We start from the raw sequence: 18,030 nt of genomic DNA, 5'->3' as shown, positions 1-18,030 counted from the left end.
CATGCACACGAAAGCTCATACCTATGACAAACTTAGTTGGTCTCTAAGGTGCTACTGGAAGGATTTTTTTTATTTTGTTTTGACTACATCAGACCAACACGGCTACCTACCTGTAATTGGGTAAATGGGTAAGTGTTGAGGTCACCCAGTCTGATAAGAGAAGGTGCAGGGATTCTGTACCCCATTTTCCCAAATGTAAAAATATAATGAGCTCCAACTCTCATTCTGTCTTCATTCTAGACTTTTTCTCATCTTTAAAAAAATAGAGAGGGAAGTTTGTTTCCTTCTCTTTCTTCATTCCATCATGTTACCTAACAGAATTCTCAGCCACCAATTTTTTTAACTGTAAGCAGTGTTATGCTGAATGGCATTGCAAATGAATGTTAGCTCATAGAACAGGGTTCTTTCCTGCCCATCATCCTTACTGTATTCAGTGCCTACATAAACACAAAACTGATTCTGAGCATCAATGGTTACATCATTTGGGACTTGTTAGTGTAAATGGAAGGTGTGGAAGAGGCGACACGATAGAAGTTTATAATCTTATGCATGGCGTGGCGAAAGTGGATGGGGAAAAGTTTGCAGGCAGATGCAAATTGAGGGGGAAGTCAGCGGAAATAGCAACCTGCTTCCTCGGATCTGAGCCCTTGCAATTCAGCTTAACCAAAAAAGGTTCTCTCTGCAAATGATTAGAAGAAGATGAGTAGGATCTTACAGTGACTTAGAGTTACAAATGTCAGCTGAAATTTTAGTGCGTGAATTAGTATACGTGCCTGAAATCCAGGCTGAAGACTTGTCCTGGTCTTCAAGCTACGGACTGGACGGCATTATCAGGCTTTGGAATTTGCTCATGTTCTCCTTACAACTTGACACTTTGAATTCTTCCTTTGCTTCCTGTTTGGAGCAAACCTGACATTGCTCAATTCAGACATCTCACAGTGGTTTATTTACACCAGGAACTGAGGGAGGAAATTGGCGTAATGGAAGCAGTGTGTATGCAAGTCGGAGCCCCGCTCATGATGGCCAGACCATTAACTGGGCCTGTTTCATAGTATCTGCTTGTCAGTAGATAATAAAGTGCTAGTTACTTAATGGAGTCCAGGTAGTTTTACAAATATTATATAGATAAAGCAGAAATTCCCAAACGGGGATTATCTCCTCCCTTGACAAGGGAGCCTACTAAAACTGCAAAGTACCATATATCAAACCACAATTGACTTAGGTTTGTCTTTTTTCTCTCTCTCTCTGTCAGGGGTGCCAACTTGAATAAAATATTGTGAGGGCCCACCCCACATAATCGTTCACATGATGCAGTGCACACATACCATTTGAATGGGAATGTCTATCAACTTTGTGGAGGCCCAGCCTCCTCAAATATTTTACTGTGGGGGCCTAAGTCCCCACATCTCCTAGGAGTTGGCTCCTGTGCCCTCTACACTGCTCTCTACTCCACGTTGATTTAGGTTGAGAAATATTGTAAGTGCTATACTGAGGATAAAGAAAGCTGATCCTTACTTTAACTGTTCCAAATGCCTTTCTCAAAGCTGGCTCTCCAGGTTACTACACCCATTAACTATCTTTTCAAATGTCTAGGAATTAGCCATACATCAAGCCCAGTTGAGGTTCTTACAAATGCCCCACAGTGAGACAAGCAGGAAGGATCTTTTCACGGTTGTTGGCCAACAAAAACAACCTAAATTTGAAGTTTTCCTGCTGTTATAAATTACTGGTTGTTCACTGGCTGCTTACTGGTTGTCCACCATAGCATACTAATCCATGTGCTTTCCAGTATCCTAAAGTCAGTGGTGGTGTTGTTGGCAATAAACAACCAGATATTTCGTGTTCAAATGAATATTGCCCAGAGCAATGTAAGAAACTCCACACCCTGAACACCATATTTTTGGTGGTGGCTGGTCTGCTTTTGGAATGGCTAAAGTTGGGAAGAAGCTGACTTAATGCAGCAAGCCCAAATGGAAATGAAGTCAGTATTTCCAGGGCTCTTTTGCCCTGTCAGCCGGGATAGGACGGGGCGGGGGGGTGGGGAGAGAGAAAGAGACACCAACTGTACTTGGCTGATTGCAATAGTAATCGTTGCAGACTGATGTGCGTATTGCCTCTAAAACCTTTGCCAAGAAATAAAACTGTACAGTTCTTTTGCATGACACTGTACATTTTGTGTTGGCCCGGGTTCTTGATATGTATTCAGTACTATGGCTAGATAATTTGTTAACAAGGCCTTTTTAACACTTTGGACAGATGCACATACTGTTTTCAATCTTCACGGTTAATTATTTGATTTTGTATTAGATGCTAGAACACCCTGACTCCTAATCACTCCTCATTGTTGGGAGTCCATTATATTCTAACTGTTTGAGTGCTCCCGTTGACCTTGAACTGACATTATAAGCTGTGTCTAATCTTTTCACTCTATATTTCTAATGCTTCTTTTCTTCCTCTTTCCCCCCTCCCTTCTCTCTTTGTCTGATCTCTGATTAGCATCACAATGGGGCTGCCTCTGAGTCCAGCAGCTGACTCCGCCCGCTCTGCACGACACGCTCTCTCGCTCATTGCCACGGCCAGACCACCCGCCTTCATTACAACTATTGCCAAGGAGGTGAGCAAAAGAACTTTTCCAGGGCTTGCTGTGCTCCACTTCAGAAGGAACAATCGCTTCCTTGTTTAACAACAAGAAACATCTGGGGATTCATATATGTATATATATATCTTTTTTATTTTTTTTGTATATTTTCTTGTGTGCCCCAGCATACATGTGCAATATGTACACGAGGTTGTGTGTGTGTGTGTGTGTGTGTGTGTGTGTGTGTGTGTTTTGGATACACACATTATATATGTGTATAAAGAGGGGTGGAGAACAACCAGATAGTGCTTCAGTCAGGCTCTGAATCCATAAAGTAATCTGCAGAGTAATTTCATGTATATATTTATTTGGGCCTCGGGCTCCGAGCTGATGACAATATTGTCAACTGTACTCAGACACAGAACACTGTCATATATTTAATCATTCCTTTGTAACACTGCACTGGGACTTAGAGCCAAACTAGACATTTGCTTAGTACACAGCATGCAGTTTCCCCACCCCTCACCCTGCACATATACTGGTGGATATGTGGGGAGAGGCATTTTTTACTTGCAAGGCACCATGCAGGGGAGAAGATGCCTTAGCCCCGCACTGCAATTAGAATGGGGAGCCCCCTGCCATCCCTTGCATGGGCCAGAGCCTTAGAATGCAAGGCCCTATTAAGAAGAAACAGGCTCCCAGATGGGAGCTGGGAGGGTCTACCTTTCTGAGTATGGATGAAGGATATGATATAAAAGGGATGAAGGGCCTTTGTCTATATTCTTTTTCTTCTTTTTCCTTTCTGTCTCTCTATTTCTTGATTTTCCTTTCGCCTTATTTTGGTTTTTTGTTATTCTTTGTTTTTTAGACTAGTTTGACTTTTACTGTATTTTGTGTTGAAAACTTTCAATAAAAAAAGAAGGAACGTCCCTATTGGGAGTGAAGGGATAAGCTCTCCTTCCCAGCACACTGCCTTCCCCATGGCATTTGCCACTCCATCGCTCATTGTCCCTCTGCATATATTCTCAGTCTGTGCGAGAAAGCTTGTCCTGTATTTTTCTGTCTATAAGACGCCCCCATGCATAAGACACCCCCTATTTGGGGGGACTCCAAATTGAGAAAATGGGGGAGATGGCCCGGAGTTGTTGAGCTTTTTGCGGGGAGGGTTGCCCAGAGTTGTTGAGCTCACCAGACTAACAAAGCGTCTGCCCGATAGCCACCAACAGTTGGTGAGCGCAAGCACAATTGATGCAGCGGAAGCCAATCCACAGCAGACCTTGCCACAGCCACCAATCACCAGTCCACTGAATGAAGTAGCAGCCAATCCAAAGCAGCCCTTGACACAGTCACCAATCACCCACCCAATCGCCGCTGACAACCTCCTGCTCGTGGCTGCAACCAATCACCCGTCCCCCCTCTGCACTATCCGTGTATAGGACAAGCCCTGATTTTGAACATTTTGTTGCTGTTTAGTCGTTTAGTCGTGTCCGACTCTTCGTGACCCCATGGACTAGAGCACGTCAGGCACTCCTGTCTTCCACTGCCTCCTGCAGTTTAGTCAGACTCATGTTGGTAGCTTCGAGAACCCTGTCCAATCATCTCGTCCTTTGTCGTCCCCTTCTCCTTGTGCCCTCCATCTTTCCCAACATCAGAGTCTTCTCTTCTCATGAGGTGGCCAAAGTATTGGAGCCTCAGCTTCAGGATCTGTCCTTCCAGTGAGCACTCAGGGCTGATTTCCTTAAGAATGGGTAGGTTTGATCTTCTTGCAGTCCATGGGACTCTCAAGAGTCTCTTCCAGCACCATAATTCAAAAGCATCAATTCTTTGGTGATCAGCCTTCTTTATGGTCCAGCTCTCACTTCCCATACTGGGAAAACCATAGCTTTAACTATACAGTCAATCACCCATTTCCACCACCCTTCTGAGTGATCCCCCCTCCCCATCCCCACCCCTCCCCACCCCTTCTCTACATAAGTGCCTGGAAACTTCCATTTCACTGTATCTGAAGAAGTGTGCATGCACACGAAAGCTCATACCAAAATAAAAACTTAGTTGGTCTTTAAGGTGCTACTGAAGGAATTTTTTTTATTTTACTTCGATCCAGACCAACACGGCTACCTACCTGTATACAGACCTTTGTCGGCAAGGTGATGTCTCTGCCTTTTTGAACATTATTTTACAGTAAAAAAAGGGGGGGTAGTCTTATACATGGAAAAGTATGGTATTTACTAATCCATACTCAGCTTGAGAATTCATCCTGAGTTGCGAGCTGTGATTTTGACCTGGTTGCCAATTATGCACCAAGCATGAGACTTATTCCTGATCAGTTTATCCAGAGTAAGAACTGTTAGCATGGTGAACATCCTCATTCACCCCATGTACTTTGCAAAAGAGGAAGTCATAAGATAGAACCCACTGATACTAATTACGAGCAGTTAGGAGAAATAATCACTACCAATTAGAGCTTTTCTATTACTTGTTTCTTTAAGAAAGAAAATCTGTTAAGCCCTATGCTGGTAAACATTGCTGTGACTTTATTGCCAGGAAATAAAGTGAGAATCCAATGGAAAGGGTTAAATGTATTAATTGCTTGAGTTTCATAGAGATAATACATATAATCTACAAATATGAGCAGATGTTCTCCATCCCCATTCTGTTTCATTAGTGTTCAGTGGGATGACTCTGTCCTACGTTCTGTTCCACCTGCCTCCCATTTTAATTCAGGAAATTTTATAGAGAGATATATAGTTACTGAATTAGAGAATACTGTGTTTGCCACAGCTTCTAGATCGTTTCCCTGTTCCCCAGCTACCAACAGTCCTTAGTGCATGTGGGGATTCACTGAATTACAGTACATGCAATCCGACTGAGATTTCTTTTTGCGTGGTGTTTTAGATCTATGCCTTGCTAACCTGTAAGAGAGGGATGCGGGTGGCACCGTGGTCTAAACCCCAGAGCCTAGGTCTTGCCGATCAGAAGGTCAGCAGTTCCAATCCCCGCGACGGGGTGAGCTCCCGTTGCTCGGTCCCAGCTCCTGCCAACCTAGCAGTTCGAAAGCACGTCAAAGTGCAAGTAGATAAACAGGTACCGCTTAGTCATGCTGGCCACATTACCTGGAAGCTGTACGCCGGCTCCCTTGGCCAGTAAAGCGAGATGAGCGCCGCAACCCCAGAGTCATCCACGACTGGACCTAATGGTCAGGGGTCCCTTTACCCTTTACCTTTAACCTGTAAGAAAGAGACAAACTGAAGGCTTCAGCAAATGTCCTGTGAGTAGGAGGCAGGGCCAAGGATGGATATCAATAAGGGAAGACATTGTGTGCCCCTTAGCACACAAGGACCAGCAATGTGGAAGCCAAAAATCCAGGGAAAAATTTGAATGTGAGCATCCCTAACAATCCTACTGTTTTTTTACAGGTGCACAGGCACACTGCTCTCCAAGCAAATACTCAATCTCAGCAGAATGTTCATACCAGTACGTTGGCTCGGGCCAAAGGAGAAATTCTGAGAGTTATTGAAATACTTATTGAAAAAATGCCTATGGATGTTGTGGATCTCCTAGTAGAGGTAAGGCCATCTTTTATGAGCCATGTTTGTGTTTCTTGTTGGGCAGTTCAATGATCGTGACATTTGTGCAGGCCTTTCAAGGTGCTGAAGGCATCTGTGCCTATGTCTGACCTGGTTATTTTTTTTTAGAAGAAAAGACAAGTACGTTTTCATTGGCTCACCAGCTGGTAAAATTAATCGAAGTCTTTGCAAAGCACTTCGAGGAGGTAGTTGGTGATAGAGAAGATGCCTTGCATTCAAAAGATCCCTGATTCAATCTCTGGGTGGGGGTTAGGAAAGACTGAGTCAAAAAATTCAGAAAGCCCCAGCCAAAATACTGGCCTAATGTATACTTTGGCCACCTCATGAGAAGAGAAGAATCCTTGGAAAAGACCCTGATGTTGGGAAAGATTGAGGGCACTAGGAGAAGGGGACGACAGAGGACAAGATGGTTGGACAGTGTTCTTGAAGCTACGAACATGAGTTTGACCAAACTGCGGGAGGCAGTGCAAGACAGGAGTGCCTGGCGTGCTATGGTCCATGGGGTCACGAAGAGTCGGACACGACTAAACGACTAAACAACAACAAATGTATACTGTATGCCTATCACATGAAGACTCCACTTGATAACTTGTCGTTACTACTGCTATAGCACAGTGAACCCATTCACCTTGCAGTACTACTAGCATCAGTCTGGAGAAGCCCCATTTCTTTGGCAGTCATCACAGTGCTGGATACGAAGCACACACCACTGTCCCCCAAGCATTTCAGAAAAACAAGATAGTGAGCTAGACAGGAGGGACAAGTCATTTCCTGGAGGCTTCTTCAACCTGGCCTCCTTGTGTTACCCATAGCAATGTACGCAGGTCATTTTGCATACACTTCATGAACTAGTTCAGAAGATGGCAAGGGGTGTCCAGAGTAGAATCAACTCAAGAAAAGGGGAGATGGCAGAAAGCAGAGATGGTAGAGAAGAGGGGAAAGTAGATGAAGATAATCAATGAACTCAGGCCACACAAAGGTTATGCAGTGGGGCATGTGGAAGGTGGCAGCTAAAGCGGGCTTTGTAGCTCATTTTTGTTGAGTGGAAGGAGTGACTGGTTATAGTAGTTGGTGACTGAGTGGGAGATGTTGGAGTGATTGGGTGGAGGTGTGGCAGTAGAGTGGAATGAGTGACGCTGAATGAGTAGTAGGTTTTGTATTATTGCGTAAGGCAGAGACTGCCTTCACAAGAGGGAGACTGAAGAGGGGTGGTATTCCTAGTTCTAAAGATGTTTCAAAATGTGCTGGTGTATTTTTGGTTTGGGGGATTTTCTTGTTCTGCAGAGATTCCTGGGGGCATTTATGGTGCTTGGGTTGGCGACTCCCGCTAGCTGTGCAGGCGGAAGCCTTTCTTCAGATTATCTCTCCAAAGAGGAAAGGGGCCATCCTGCCAACCAGACCAGCCCTTTCTAGTGTTGTGGGTAGTGGGGTCGAGCTGAGCTCCTTTTAAAAAGTTGGAATCCCTTTATCTTGTTATTTGAATCCATTGGTTCAAGTCATGCCCTCTGAAGCAGCAGAAAACAAGCTTGCTCCATATTTTATGTGAGATAGTTGAAGACACCCATCATACCTCCTCTCAGTTTCTTCTCCAGGCTAAACAACCCCAACTCCCTCAACCATTCCTCATAAGGCTTGGTTTCCAGACCCCTAATCATCTTGGTCATCCACCTCTGCACACATTCCGGTTTGTCAATTGATCCTTCTTAGGCCTAGTATTACAAATTCTTACAATTTTAATTTTTTTTGTATACTTAACATTTGTTTTAAAATTTACTTATAGGTTATGGACATCATCATGTATTGTCTGGAAGGTTCATTGGTCAAGAAAAAGGGACTTCAAGAGTGCTTTCCAGCTATCTGCAGGTAGGGTCACAAATTGAAAAACATGTGGACACAGAGACTGGTGATGAGCAGATTTTGCAGCTGCTATGCGTTCTATCCCTTCCTGTTATTATAATTTATTGGCATTAGGCAAATGAATAGTCTGACCTAGGAAAGTTACTTACAGGGTTTGGATTAATTTACATTGACCCCTATCTAAACCAAAATTATGGACAGAAGCTCATGGTCAGGACTAATTTGAAAGTTCTTTGGAATAGCTCATAGATGTGCCAACTTTTGTTGGAGGAATGGGACTCGGAGGAAGGTGTTAGTTTCCTTCGTGGGCTCAAATCACTCCGTGTCTGAGATAAGCCAACAGGTGCATGGTCAGCCAAGCCAGTTGCTATGGAAACAGCCTAGTGCCATCGATATAAGTGATTAAGGCATGTGAGTTCATTAGTCAGTCAGTGAGTCTTGTGAAGTGAATTGAAGTCTGTGTTACATCTTGGAACTGCTGGAGCAGCAGAAATACTTTGTTCTTGTATATATGTGTGTGTCTGTATCTGCAAAGCCTACAAGCTGTATCCACATCCAGAATGGTATTACTGAAGTCTTATCTTCTGCAGCAGTCAACTATTTTGGACCTTAAACTGAGCTCTCTGTGGTGACTGGAACTGGGGGAAACTTCCCCTGAGTGGGTATCTCACATCAGATTCCCAACAACTTTTGGGCATGGTGAAGGATCGTTTCAGAAAACCATGCCCTCCTTTTTCTACTACCTGTTCTTATGGTTTGGGTAGCAGTGGCTATTACGCCCTCCATCCACATGGCATAATCCAGATTGGAGTGAGTGCAGGAAAAGAGAGCAGGTTTTCCTGTCTTCACTCTGGCATCTCCAGGGTAGAAAACATTCAAGAAAAACAGCTCCAGCAGTAGAGAAAAGCAATGGCTTCAAGATTGCATCCACAAGAGACATCGATACATGGCCATACAGCCTGCACCTCCCCATGCTATGATCTCCATAGGGCCCATGGCAGGTTTGCTGCCCAACCAGAGTTGATGTGAAGATCCAATTGTAAGGACCATGCTGTGTTAAAGTTCTATTGCTCCTGAAGATCTGCTTTAGAGGTTTTGATAGGTGCCCATTTGCTAAGACTATCAGGCTGTTGGGCCCATAGAGTACAGTCTTTCAAGCTGTGGTCCCTCAGTTATGGATCTCAATTGCAGGAAGAATCAGGCAGGCCTTATCCCTTGCTAGTTTCAAAAGGCCCTGTCACTTCCTGGAATAGCCAAGATACCTTCCTGGTGAAGTGGTGGGCCATTAAGGAGAGCAAAGGAAGTACGAGCCAGCAAATGGGTGGGCCTCCCTCAACTAGCAGGTAGTTAGAAGAAGAAAAAGGCAGAGTTGAGAAGAGAGGTTGGACTGATGTGAGCTAGAAGCAAAGCAGCAAGCTGGAAAGACTGAGAGACACAGCAGTGTTTGATTTTTGTTTTAATCCAAGGCTGTGGCTATGGGGGAACAGGACCCTCTTGGGGCGTTAATGCTGTGGATCCCTCCATCATAGGCTCAGGTTGTACCGGTATATATGTGTAAATAAACCATATATCATGAAGACACCACAGTCTCCACTGTCCATCATTCGAAAAGGAAACACGAACCCTGGGTAAGCGCCTGGAACCTCTCACACCAGTCAGATTGGGGTGGCATGCAGCAATATTTAGGCAATGCTGGGTTCTCATGACAGTGCTAGCTTTTGAGCAGTATTTTCGAGCAGATGATTAGGCTAATATTGTCTGTATTTTAATGCAGATTTTCTAAGCTGCTTTTGGGAAGATTTTTTAATTTTCAAAGTGGGTTATAGATCTGTTAAATAAAATAGCACAGGTAGTGATTTCAGTGTAGCACGCTGTGAAAGCAAAAAAAGGAACGGCAATTCTTATAGGGTGCGCTACTGAAAATCTGTTCTACATCACATACTTGAAATGCAAAGGCAAGGACAAGTTGGAATTAATGTGAGAAAACTCTCTATCCTGGAGGCATGTTTAATAGAGACACATTACCTTTTAAATTGTGTTAAATAGCATGTATTATATCTTATTGTACGTAATTATGGCTCCTATAAAAATGATACAGCATTGTGCTAATGACAGTACAGATTAGCTTTCAGACCAGGAGAGATTTTTTTAAATATGATTTTGCTTTGTAACTCTGGAAGCAATCCAAGTGGAAACTTTTGACATGATCCTCTTACTAAATATTTTAATATGATAATGATCTTCCTGCTATACTGATTAAATGTTCAAATGCATACCTGTTGTGATCATATAGTGCTGTCAGTTTGAACAATATCAAGGCATATTTTTTTCCAGCTGAGCTGTTATTTTTTGTTATTATAAGCCATGATAACAGCTGTCTCCTAAGTAAAGTGTGGAGACTAATGACGATTCCATTGTCTTCTTTTCAGCAAGGGAGGGGCGCTGGAGGCAAGAACACTAGAGGCAATACAATAAGAATAAAAGCCATTCCAAGGGGATTTGTTGTTAAGATCCACTGTCCTTTTTGCTTTCTGCCTCAATGGCCTGTTGTGGGCCATGGTTCTGGACTGACCTATAGTCTTCATGTTAGCATGAGTGGGCGGGGGGAACCTATCATGGTCCTCATGTTCAAAGTAGGTTGGTGGTCACATGCTCCTCTACTCCCAGACCCTGACTTCCCCTTCCCCATCTGCCATGCCCAATCTCATCACTTACTTGTGACCCCTCTCTCTGTGAGAAGACCCCTCATGACAATCCCTGTGTTGAAACATAGATCACACATGGTTCCTGCCACAGCTAAAGCATATCACTACGCCAAAGGATAAATGGACATAAATCTGACATCAGGAACCACAAGACAGAGAAACCAGTAGAACACTTCAGTCTCCCAGGACATTCTATACAAGATCTCAAAGCAGCTGTTTTATTACAGAAAAATTTCAGAAACATACTGGAAAGAGAAGTTGCTGAATTGCAACTCATTAGCAAGCTTAAAACCATGGAGCCACCTGGAATGAAAAGAGACATAGGATTCTTATCTCATTATACATGATCAAGCTTTCCTTAGCACCTCAGCCCTTGCTTCCACCCCCCACAAGACCAATTGCAGTCATTAACAGTCGTTAACAGTCATCTACAGGTTTACCACTCCTATCAGCCCATCACCCATTCCCATCACCCCCACCCTCTGAATATACATAAGGGTCTGGCTTCTTCTGTTTCAGTGTATCTGATGAAGTGTGCATGCACACGAAAGCTCATACCAAAATTAAAACTTAGTTGGTCTTTAAGGTGCTACTGGAAGGATTTTTTTTATTGCATATCAATCAGTAAGCATCTTTTAGACCAGAGGTTCCCAAACATATTTGGCCTACTGCTCCCTTTTCAGCGCCCCCTGGAAATCTACCTTCTTTAAGCGAAGGGGCGGGGCGGGCATCACAGCATGCCAGCCATTGGCCAAATAGGCAGGCAAGCTGTGATCCACTTCCTGGGCCTGAGTGAAGCCAAAAAGGGTTCATCCAATTCCAGTAAACCCTCCCGCCTTCAGCACAGCTGCTGGATCCAAAGTACTGGCTTAGAAAAGGTGTTCCTTCGTGCATGGAGGAAATGTCACTTATACAGTGATGCCTAATGTCACCCATGTACAAAATCCAGAAACAAAGAGAAAATGCTTTGATCAATTCAGCAGTACTCTCACGTGCAGATTTATTAGATCCGTCTGTTATATTAGAACTCACAGATTAAATCAACAAATATTTGTGGCCACCCTGACAATTTGCCTTTCCTCTTCCATTCTTCTATTACAAGTTGGCCTTGGAGGATGGCAAACTGTTGGAGAAGTAGTTGTGGGGTGGGGTGGGGTGGGGCTACTTGGAAGGGACACCACCCACCTTCCCTTCCAAGTAGCCCTCCCCAACCCCCACCCTGCACACCCAAAGAAATTACTGGTTTGCGGACTAATCTTCTCCCCTCCTTTTATTTGAAATTTTAACAATCTTTTAGACTTTGCCTTTTTTTCTGGTCAACTTCATGTTCAATGAAGATTCCCGTGCAACATTGTTTACCAGAACTAAGGCTGCCCTGGAGCATCCTTTGCAGATCAAAGCAAAAATAGTTAAATTGCAAAACAGTTCAGCCGCATTGAGAAGTAAATTAGTTTAAACTCAAGGAAGCTCAATTCCTGGATCTTAATAAGGGCGAGCATCTCATTTTAGCAAGCATAAATTAGGCGCTTTGCTAAAACTGTGGCCTACACCTTACAGTTTTAAAAGTCTGCACATTGCAGACCTGATTTGGAGCATCTACATTTACACTCTGTTTTTGTAACTCCTATATGTATGCTTCAGTGGTGGTGAGCCTCATATTTCATATTAATTGCTATCATTATCTAACTGCGCTTCTGGATTGCAGTGTGCATCAAGAGGACAGTCAGCCAATGTAATCCACATTGGCTTTCCCATAAGTAGCAGTGGGGATGTCCCATTTCATCTGTAACGTAAATCATATAGGGTTATGCAGCTTCATCAGCTTTCTTAAGCCATTTGTTGCACAGAACTCTGTGGGTCAAATCCGGTATCTATTGACAGTGTTTTATTCAGACCGATATCTTCTGATATTTTGGCTAATCTTGTATTCTGACTACCGTATGGGCCATTAAAATGCCAGACAGGGATCCTGCAAGCTGAAACAATAGAATAGTAGTAGAAATTGTGTTAGGCATAGGGTAATGTAGTTTTTGACATTTTGAAAATGTTAGGAATAGCAAGGCCTCCTCTTGTTTAGGCCTTAATTCAGCAAGATCTTCAGTACAATCATTATTATGTGCCTCTCTTTAAAAGGATCGGTATCACTGAACTGTAGAGTTGTTTGGCATTTGGGATTAAAATTCAATGAGGAGCTACTGCTGAAGAATCGTTGAAATGAATGGTAACAATACTGATGGAGTATCAGTGGAGGTGTTTGTTTTAGTACATCTTTGGTTTGTCCAGACTTTCCCTGAGCTCTGACCTTGATTTATGTGTCTGAAGCCCCCAGTTTCCTGTTGTTTATTTGTTCCATATGTTTTTTTATTTTGACTGTTGCATTGGTTTTATGTTGCGTTTTGTTTTGTTTTGATGACATTGTTTTTATATTGTACACCGCTTAGAGATTTATTTATTTTTTAAAAAAAGTGGCTTATAAATGCTTTGTATATTAACTAAATAAAAATACAAGCGCTGTAGTTGTTTTGGGGCAGGGAAGGGGAGGTACAGTGGTGCCTCGCTTAACGAACGCCCTGTAAGATGAAATTTTCGCTTAAAGAAAGGATTTTTCTAGCAGAGGTTGCCTCACTAGACGAAATCGTTTTACGAAAAATTCGTCTAGTGAATCGCGGTTTCCCATAGGAATGCATTGAAATTCAATTAATGCGTTCCTATGGGCATTTTTTTAAAAAAATCAATGCATTCCTATGGGATTCGCTAGATGAATTTTTCGTTATAAGAATAGACCCATGGAACAAATTAAATTCGTCTAGCGAGGCACCACTGTAGATGGAGAGGAAACAGGAAACAAAATGCAACTCAATGAAGAGAGAAAGTCATTTCCCAGGAAACTGAAGTGAGGGGATTGGGAATGCCCATGGTGACAGAGAGGAAGCCAGAGAGGGGAGGGGAAACACCAGGAATTCTGACCTAAAGGTCATCGTGAAAAAGGCTGTCCATTCAGCCTCAGGTCACAGCGAATCAAACGTAACAGAAGGTGTGCTTCAGGTTTCCACTATATGCCCAGTCCTTATTGCTTGAATCTTTCAGATCAGGTCTCCAGGATCCAATACCTGAGTTCGGTCAGGCTGCCCAACTTCATCTCCTACAGGCAACAAAAGCATGAAAGGCACAAAAGCATGAAAGGCACAAATACAGGATGGGAGACACCTGGCTTGAGAGCAGTACATGTGAAAAGGATCTAGGAATCTTGGTAGACCACAAACTTGACATGAGTCAACAGTGTGATTCAGCAGCTAAAAAAGTCAATGCAATTCTGGGCTGCATCAATAGGAGTATAGCATCTAGATCAGGCACCCCCAAACTTCAGCCCTCCAGATATTTTGGACTACAATTCCAATCTTCCAAGACCACTGGTCCTGTTAGCTAGGGATCATGGGAGTTGTAGGCCAAAGCTTCTGGAGGGCCGCAGTTTGGGGATGCCTGATCTAGATCAAGGGAAGTAATAGTACCACTGTATTCTGCTCTGGTCAGACCTCACCTGGAGTACTGTGTTCAGTTCTGGGCACCACAGTTCAAGAAGGATACTGACAAGCTGGAACGTGTCCAGAAGAGGGCAACCAAAATGGTCAAAGGCCTGGAAACGATGCCTTATGAGGAACGGCTTAGGGAGCTGGGTATGTTTAGCCTGGAGAAGAGAAGGTTAAGGGGTGATATGATAGCCTTGTTCAAATATATAAAAGGATGTCATATAGAGGAGGGAGAAAGGTTGTTTTCTGCTGCTCCAGAGAAGCGGACACGGAGCAATGGATTCAAACTACAATAAAGAAGATTCCACCTAAACATTAGGAAGAACTTCCTGACAGTAAGAGCCGTTCGGCAGTGGAATTTGCTACCAAGGAGTGTGGTGGAGTCTCCTTCTTTGGAGGTCTTTAAGGAGAGGCTTGACAGGCATATGTCAAGAATGCTTTGATGGTGTTTCCTGCTTGGCAGGGGGTTGGACTGGATGTCCCTTGTGGTCTCTTCCAACTCTATGATTTTATGATTCTAAGATTCTATCAGCAGCCAGACTGATAGGGAGAATGCAAGTCCACGACAAACTCCCTCCCCCCGTCCCCCATGGAGACCTCCTTCTGACCTCTGTTTTAGAGCTCCAGTTTAACAGGGTGGTGAGAAGAGAGATTTCTGTGTGAGATTCCCTAGGCTTCTTTAGCTGTGTGCACTGATTCCTGCACATCCCCATTTCCTCCCGCCAACGCTTGGCAGCATCTGCAGCCAACAAAAGGCTGCTTCTCGGGGGAGTACAGAAGTGTGAACCTAAGTGTGCACTTATGGTTGCACTCGGGTTTTTGTAAATATTTGGAATCCAATCTTATTCACGCTTTAAATAAGCATTGCCTTGTTTCCCCCTTTAATTTATTTGTAAAAATAGAGAATGACTTGAAAGAATTACCATGGAATGGCTTGTGTTTTGGCTTATTTTATTCCAGATGAAATAGTTGTTAAGCAAACAACACCAAAGAAAAGAGTGCCTGTGTCCTAACATCACCTTGTGGTTGATTATTCAAAGCAAGTGCATACATTTGCCCTTCGCAATTTATTTGGCATGGCCTGTCCTTCTCAAACAGTCATATATCAACTTTGAAACTGTGACAGTTCACAAAACACAAATTATTCTATGGAACCTCTTAAGTATAGATGTATGAATTTCAAATTTATTGCTTAGCCAATTGGCCATTACAATGCAATAATTAGATCACCAATGACTGAACATGACCAAGCATTCACAATGTAATTGGCAATTCTGGATATAATTTAAATCAAATAATTGCATTAACTACAATTACTGATACGACAAATCAGTAATCTATCAAACCTATCAAAGTCATTCATGTAAGATAAAATCTTGTCCAAGATAGACATGTTTAGAATAAGTGAAATCAGCTAAGATAAACTTACTATGAATGTCTATAACTGGAAAGTTGGCATTATGAGATAAAATCTATCATACTTTAAGAAGACTTAAGATGGAGAGTGGCAAATATGTAAATAGATATTCCACATTTCAGTAAAAACATGTCAAAGAAAATGGATCATCTATTATTAGTACCATTGCATGCACAGCATCTGAATGCTTGTAGCAATTTTTTTAAAAAAAATACTCTCAAGACAGTGTGTTTTTAATTTATATATTGATTTATGTATTGTATTTTAAGAGTTCTTGTAAATTTAGTGGTCAACTGTGTGTGTGTGTGTGTGTGTAAGAATGAAATTTTAGGAAACCAGCTAGAAAAATATTTTTGTTCCTGTTCTCTGTGGAATACTCTTCTGTATAGACTCTGCTACTATTTTTGTTGTTGTAGTTGTAAGCTATTCTGTTTCCCATCTTGATTGTCTGATGTTGGGCAAGCCACATTCCCTTTCCTTCATTATTCTATCAAGAAGCGTTTTCAGTTATACTGTTTTCTTACAAAAATAAAAATATTGATATAGAGCAGGCAGGTCCAACAGGTAGACCGTGATCTACCGGTAGATCACTAGGTGTCTGTAGATCACAGTCTCTTGGGAGTTGGCCACCCCTGATATAGAGGGGTGATGCAGAGAACAGGCCTCTGCACCAGCTATTGCAAGTTGTCAGGGGATTGTGCACACACAGAAACACAGACTGAATTCATACTAAGCCAGACATCCCGGTTTAATAAACTGTGAGATTCTTGAGTGGAATGCAGGTCCTTCGCAACCACTTTACTTCTTCCTTTGTGAAAGTGACTGTCAAAGTTAGGATTCATCATTTAACCGTAGCTTTCCATTACGTGCAAACCCAGCCAGGTTTAAACCTGGTTCAAACCAAGCCAGAATATCAAGCCAACTTTAAATCAGGACTTCCTATCCTGGTTTGTTCTGAAGTCACAAACCATAGTTTTCAAGTTCACACGTAATGGGAAGATATGGTTAAGTGCTAGATCCCAGTATGGAGGGAGGAGCCAGGGGGCTGCAAGCTGGTGCATACTTATGCATGCTAGAGCATGCTTTGCTTATTATGCCAGGATGTTTGGCTTAGTATTGCATGTGAATATGGCCATACTGTTTCAGAAATCCCAAGCAAGTAGGAAAAGCTTTAAGGGGTGTTTATTTCACTTGCATAAATTACTATTCCACCCTTCAGTATAAATATTTCCAGGATGGCTTAGAACAGGCTTCCTCAACCTCGGCCCTCCAGATGTTTTTGGCCTGCAACTCCCATGATCCCTAGCTAGCAGGACCAGTGGTCAGGGATTATGGGAATTGTAGTCTCAAAACATCTGGAGGGATGAGGCTGAGGAAGCCTGGCTTAGAACAAAATAGAGAATTATAAAATCATAAGACCTACACATACACGGAGAAAGATAAAACAATTAAACTAGCACCATTCAAAGACACTCTCCCCAAATTAAACTAGTATGAAACTGGTAGAAACTTGTAGTGCTGATATATCCCAAGTAGATCTCTATGTGCTGGACTATTGCCATGAAGAAGGATCAGAAATCATCATTAACAACCCACCGCCTTTTTGTGAGAGAAATTCCAAATGTCCAGAATGCAAGGTTAACTGTTAACACAGCCCTACAAAATTGCCCCCAGCTTTATATTCCCCCCCCCCTCACCAGTTACTCTTTGTTACATTTAGCTTGGTAGACTGCATTAGAGCGAAACTGCATTACTGTACACAGAAGACTTTGCTGGCGAGATTTTCCAGGGGTTCCAAAGAAGGCAAACTGTATAAAATTATGCTCCCCAAATTCTACTCAATTCCAATCAAGAAAGCGCAGAGCCACCTGTTGCTTTCTTCCTAATCTATTGTTGTACAAGAAAACAAACTGCAGCAAAGCAACATCTTAGAATCCCTTTCATTTTTGTTGCCTGTGTTTTGTTCAGCCGTATTAAATAATTATGGACATCCTTCTGTGCCTCAGGCATCAGAATTCCTTAGACAAAAACCTCCTTGCTCTTCAGAATCGCCTTTTCAGTACTGCATTGTGTTTTGCCCCCCACTGCAGCTGAAATATAAAAGATGCCAGTATTTGCATTATGATCTATTCCAGGGGTAGGAAACCGAAGGCCCGTGGGCCAGATACAGCCCAATCGCCTTCTCAATCCGGCCCATGGACAATCTGGGAATCAGCAGGTTTTTACATGAGTAGAATGTGTCCTTTTATTTAAAATAATAATAATAATTTAATTTATTATTTATACCCCGCCCATCTGGCTGGGTTTCCCTAGCCAGTCTGGGCGGCTTCCAACAGAATATTAAAATACAATAATCTAT

The 18,030-nt window shown here is 42.7% G+C and overlaps 1 protein-coding gene across 4 annotated transcripts in view; it reads left to right on the top strand.

Annotated features, from left to right (window-relative positions):
- Window positions 1-18,030, top strand: part of WDR7 (WD repeat domain 7) — a 206,361-nt gene that overhangs the window by 150,806 nt on the left and 37,525 nt on the right. For all 4 annotated transcript variants that reach the window (XM_060280352.1, XM_060280350.1, XM_060280351.1 and 1 more), the window contains 3 exons: window positions 2,497-2,614; window positions 5,995-6,144; window positions 7,946-8,028. In XM_060280352.1, coding sequence (XP_060136335.1) covers window positions 2,497-2,614; window positions 5,995-6,144; window positions 7,946-8,028 — 351 coding nt within the window. The remainder of the gene's footprint in view (window positions 1-2,496; window positions 2,615-5,994; window positions 6,145-7,945; window positions 8,029-18,030) is intronic.

The sequence above is a fragment of the Zootoca vivipara genome, chromosome 11 (assembly GCF_963506605.1).
Source record: "Zootoca vivipara chromosome 11, rZooViv1.1, whole genome shotgun sequence".
NCBI classification, from domain to species: domain Eukaryota; kingdom Metazoa; phylum Chordata; class Lepidosauria; order Squamata; family Lacertidae; genus Zootoca; species Zootoca vivipara.
This window is presented reverse-complemented; position numbering and strand designations above follow the sequence as displayed.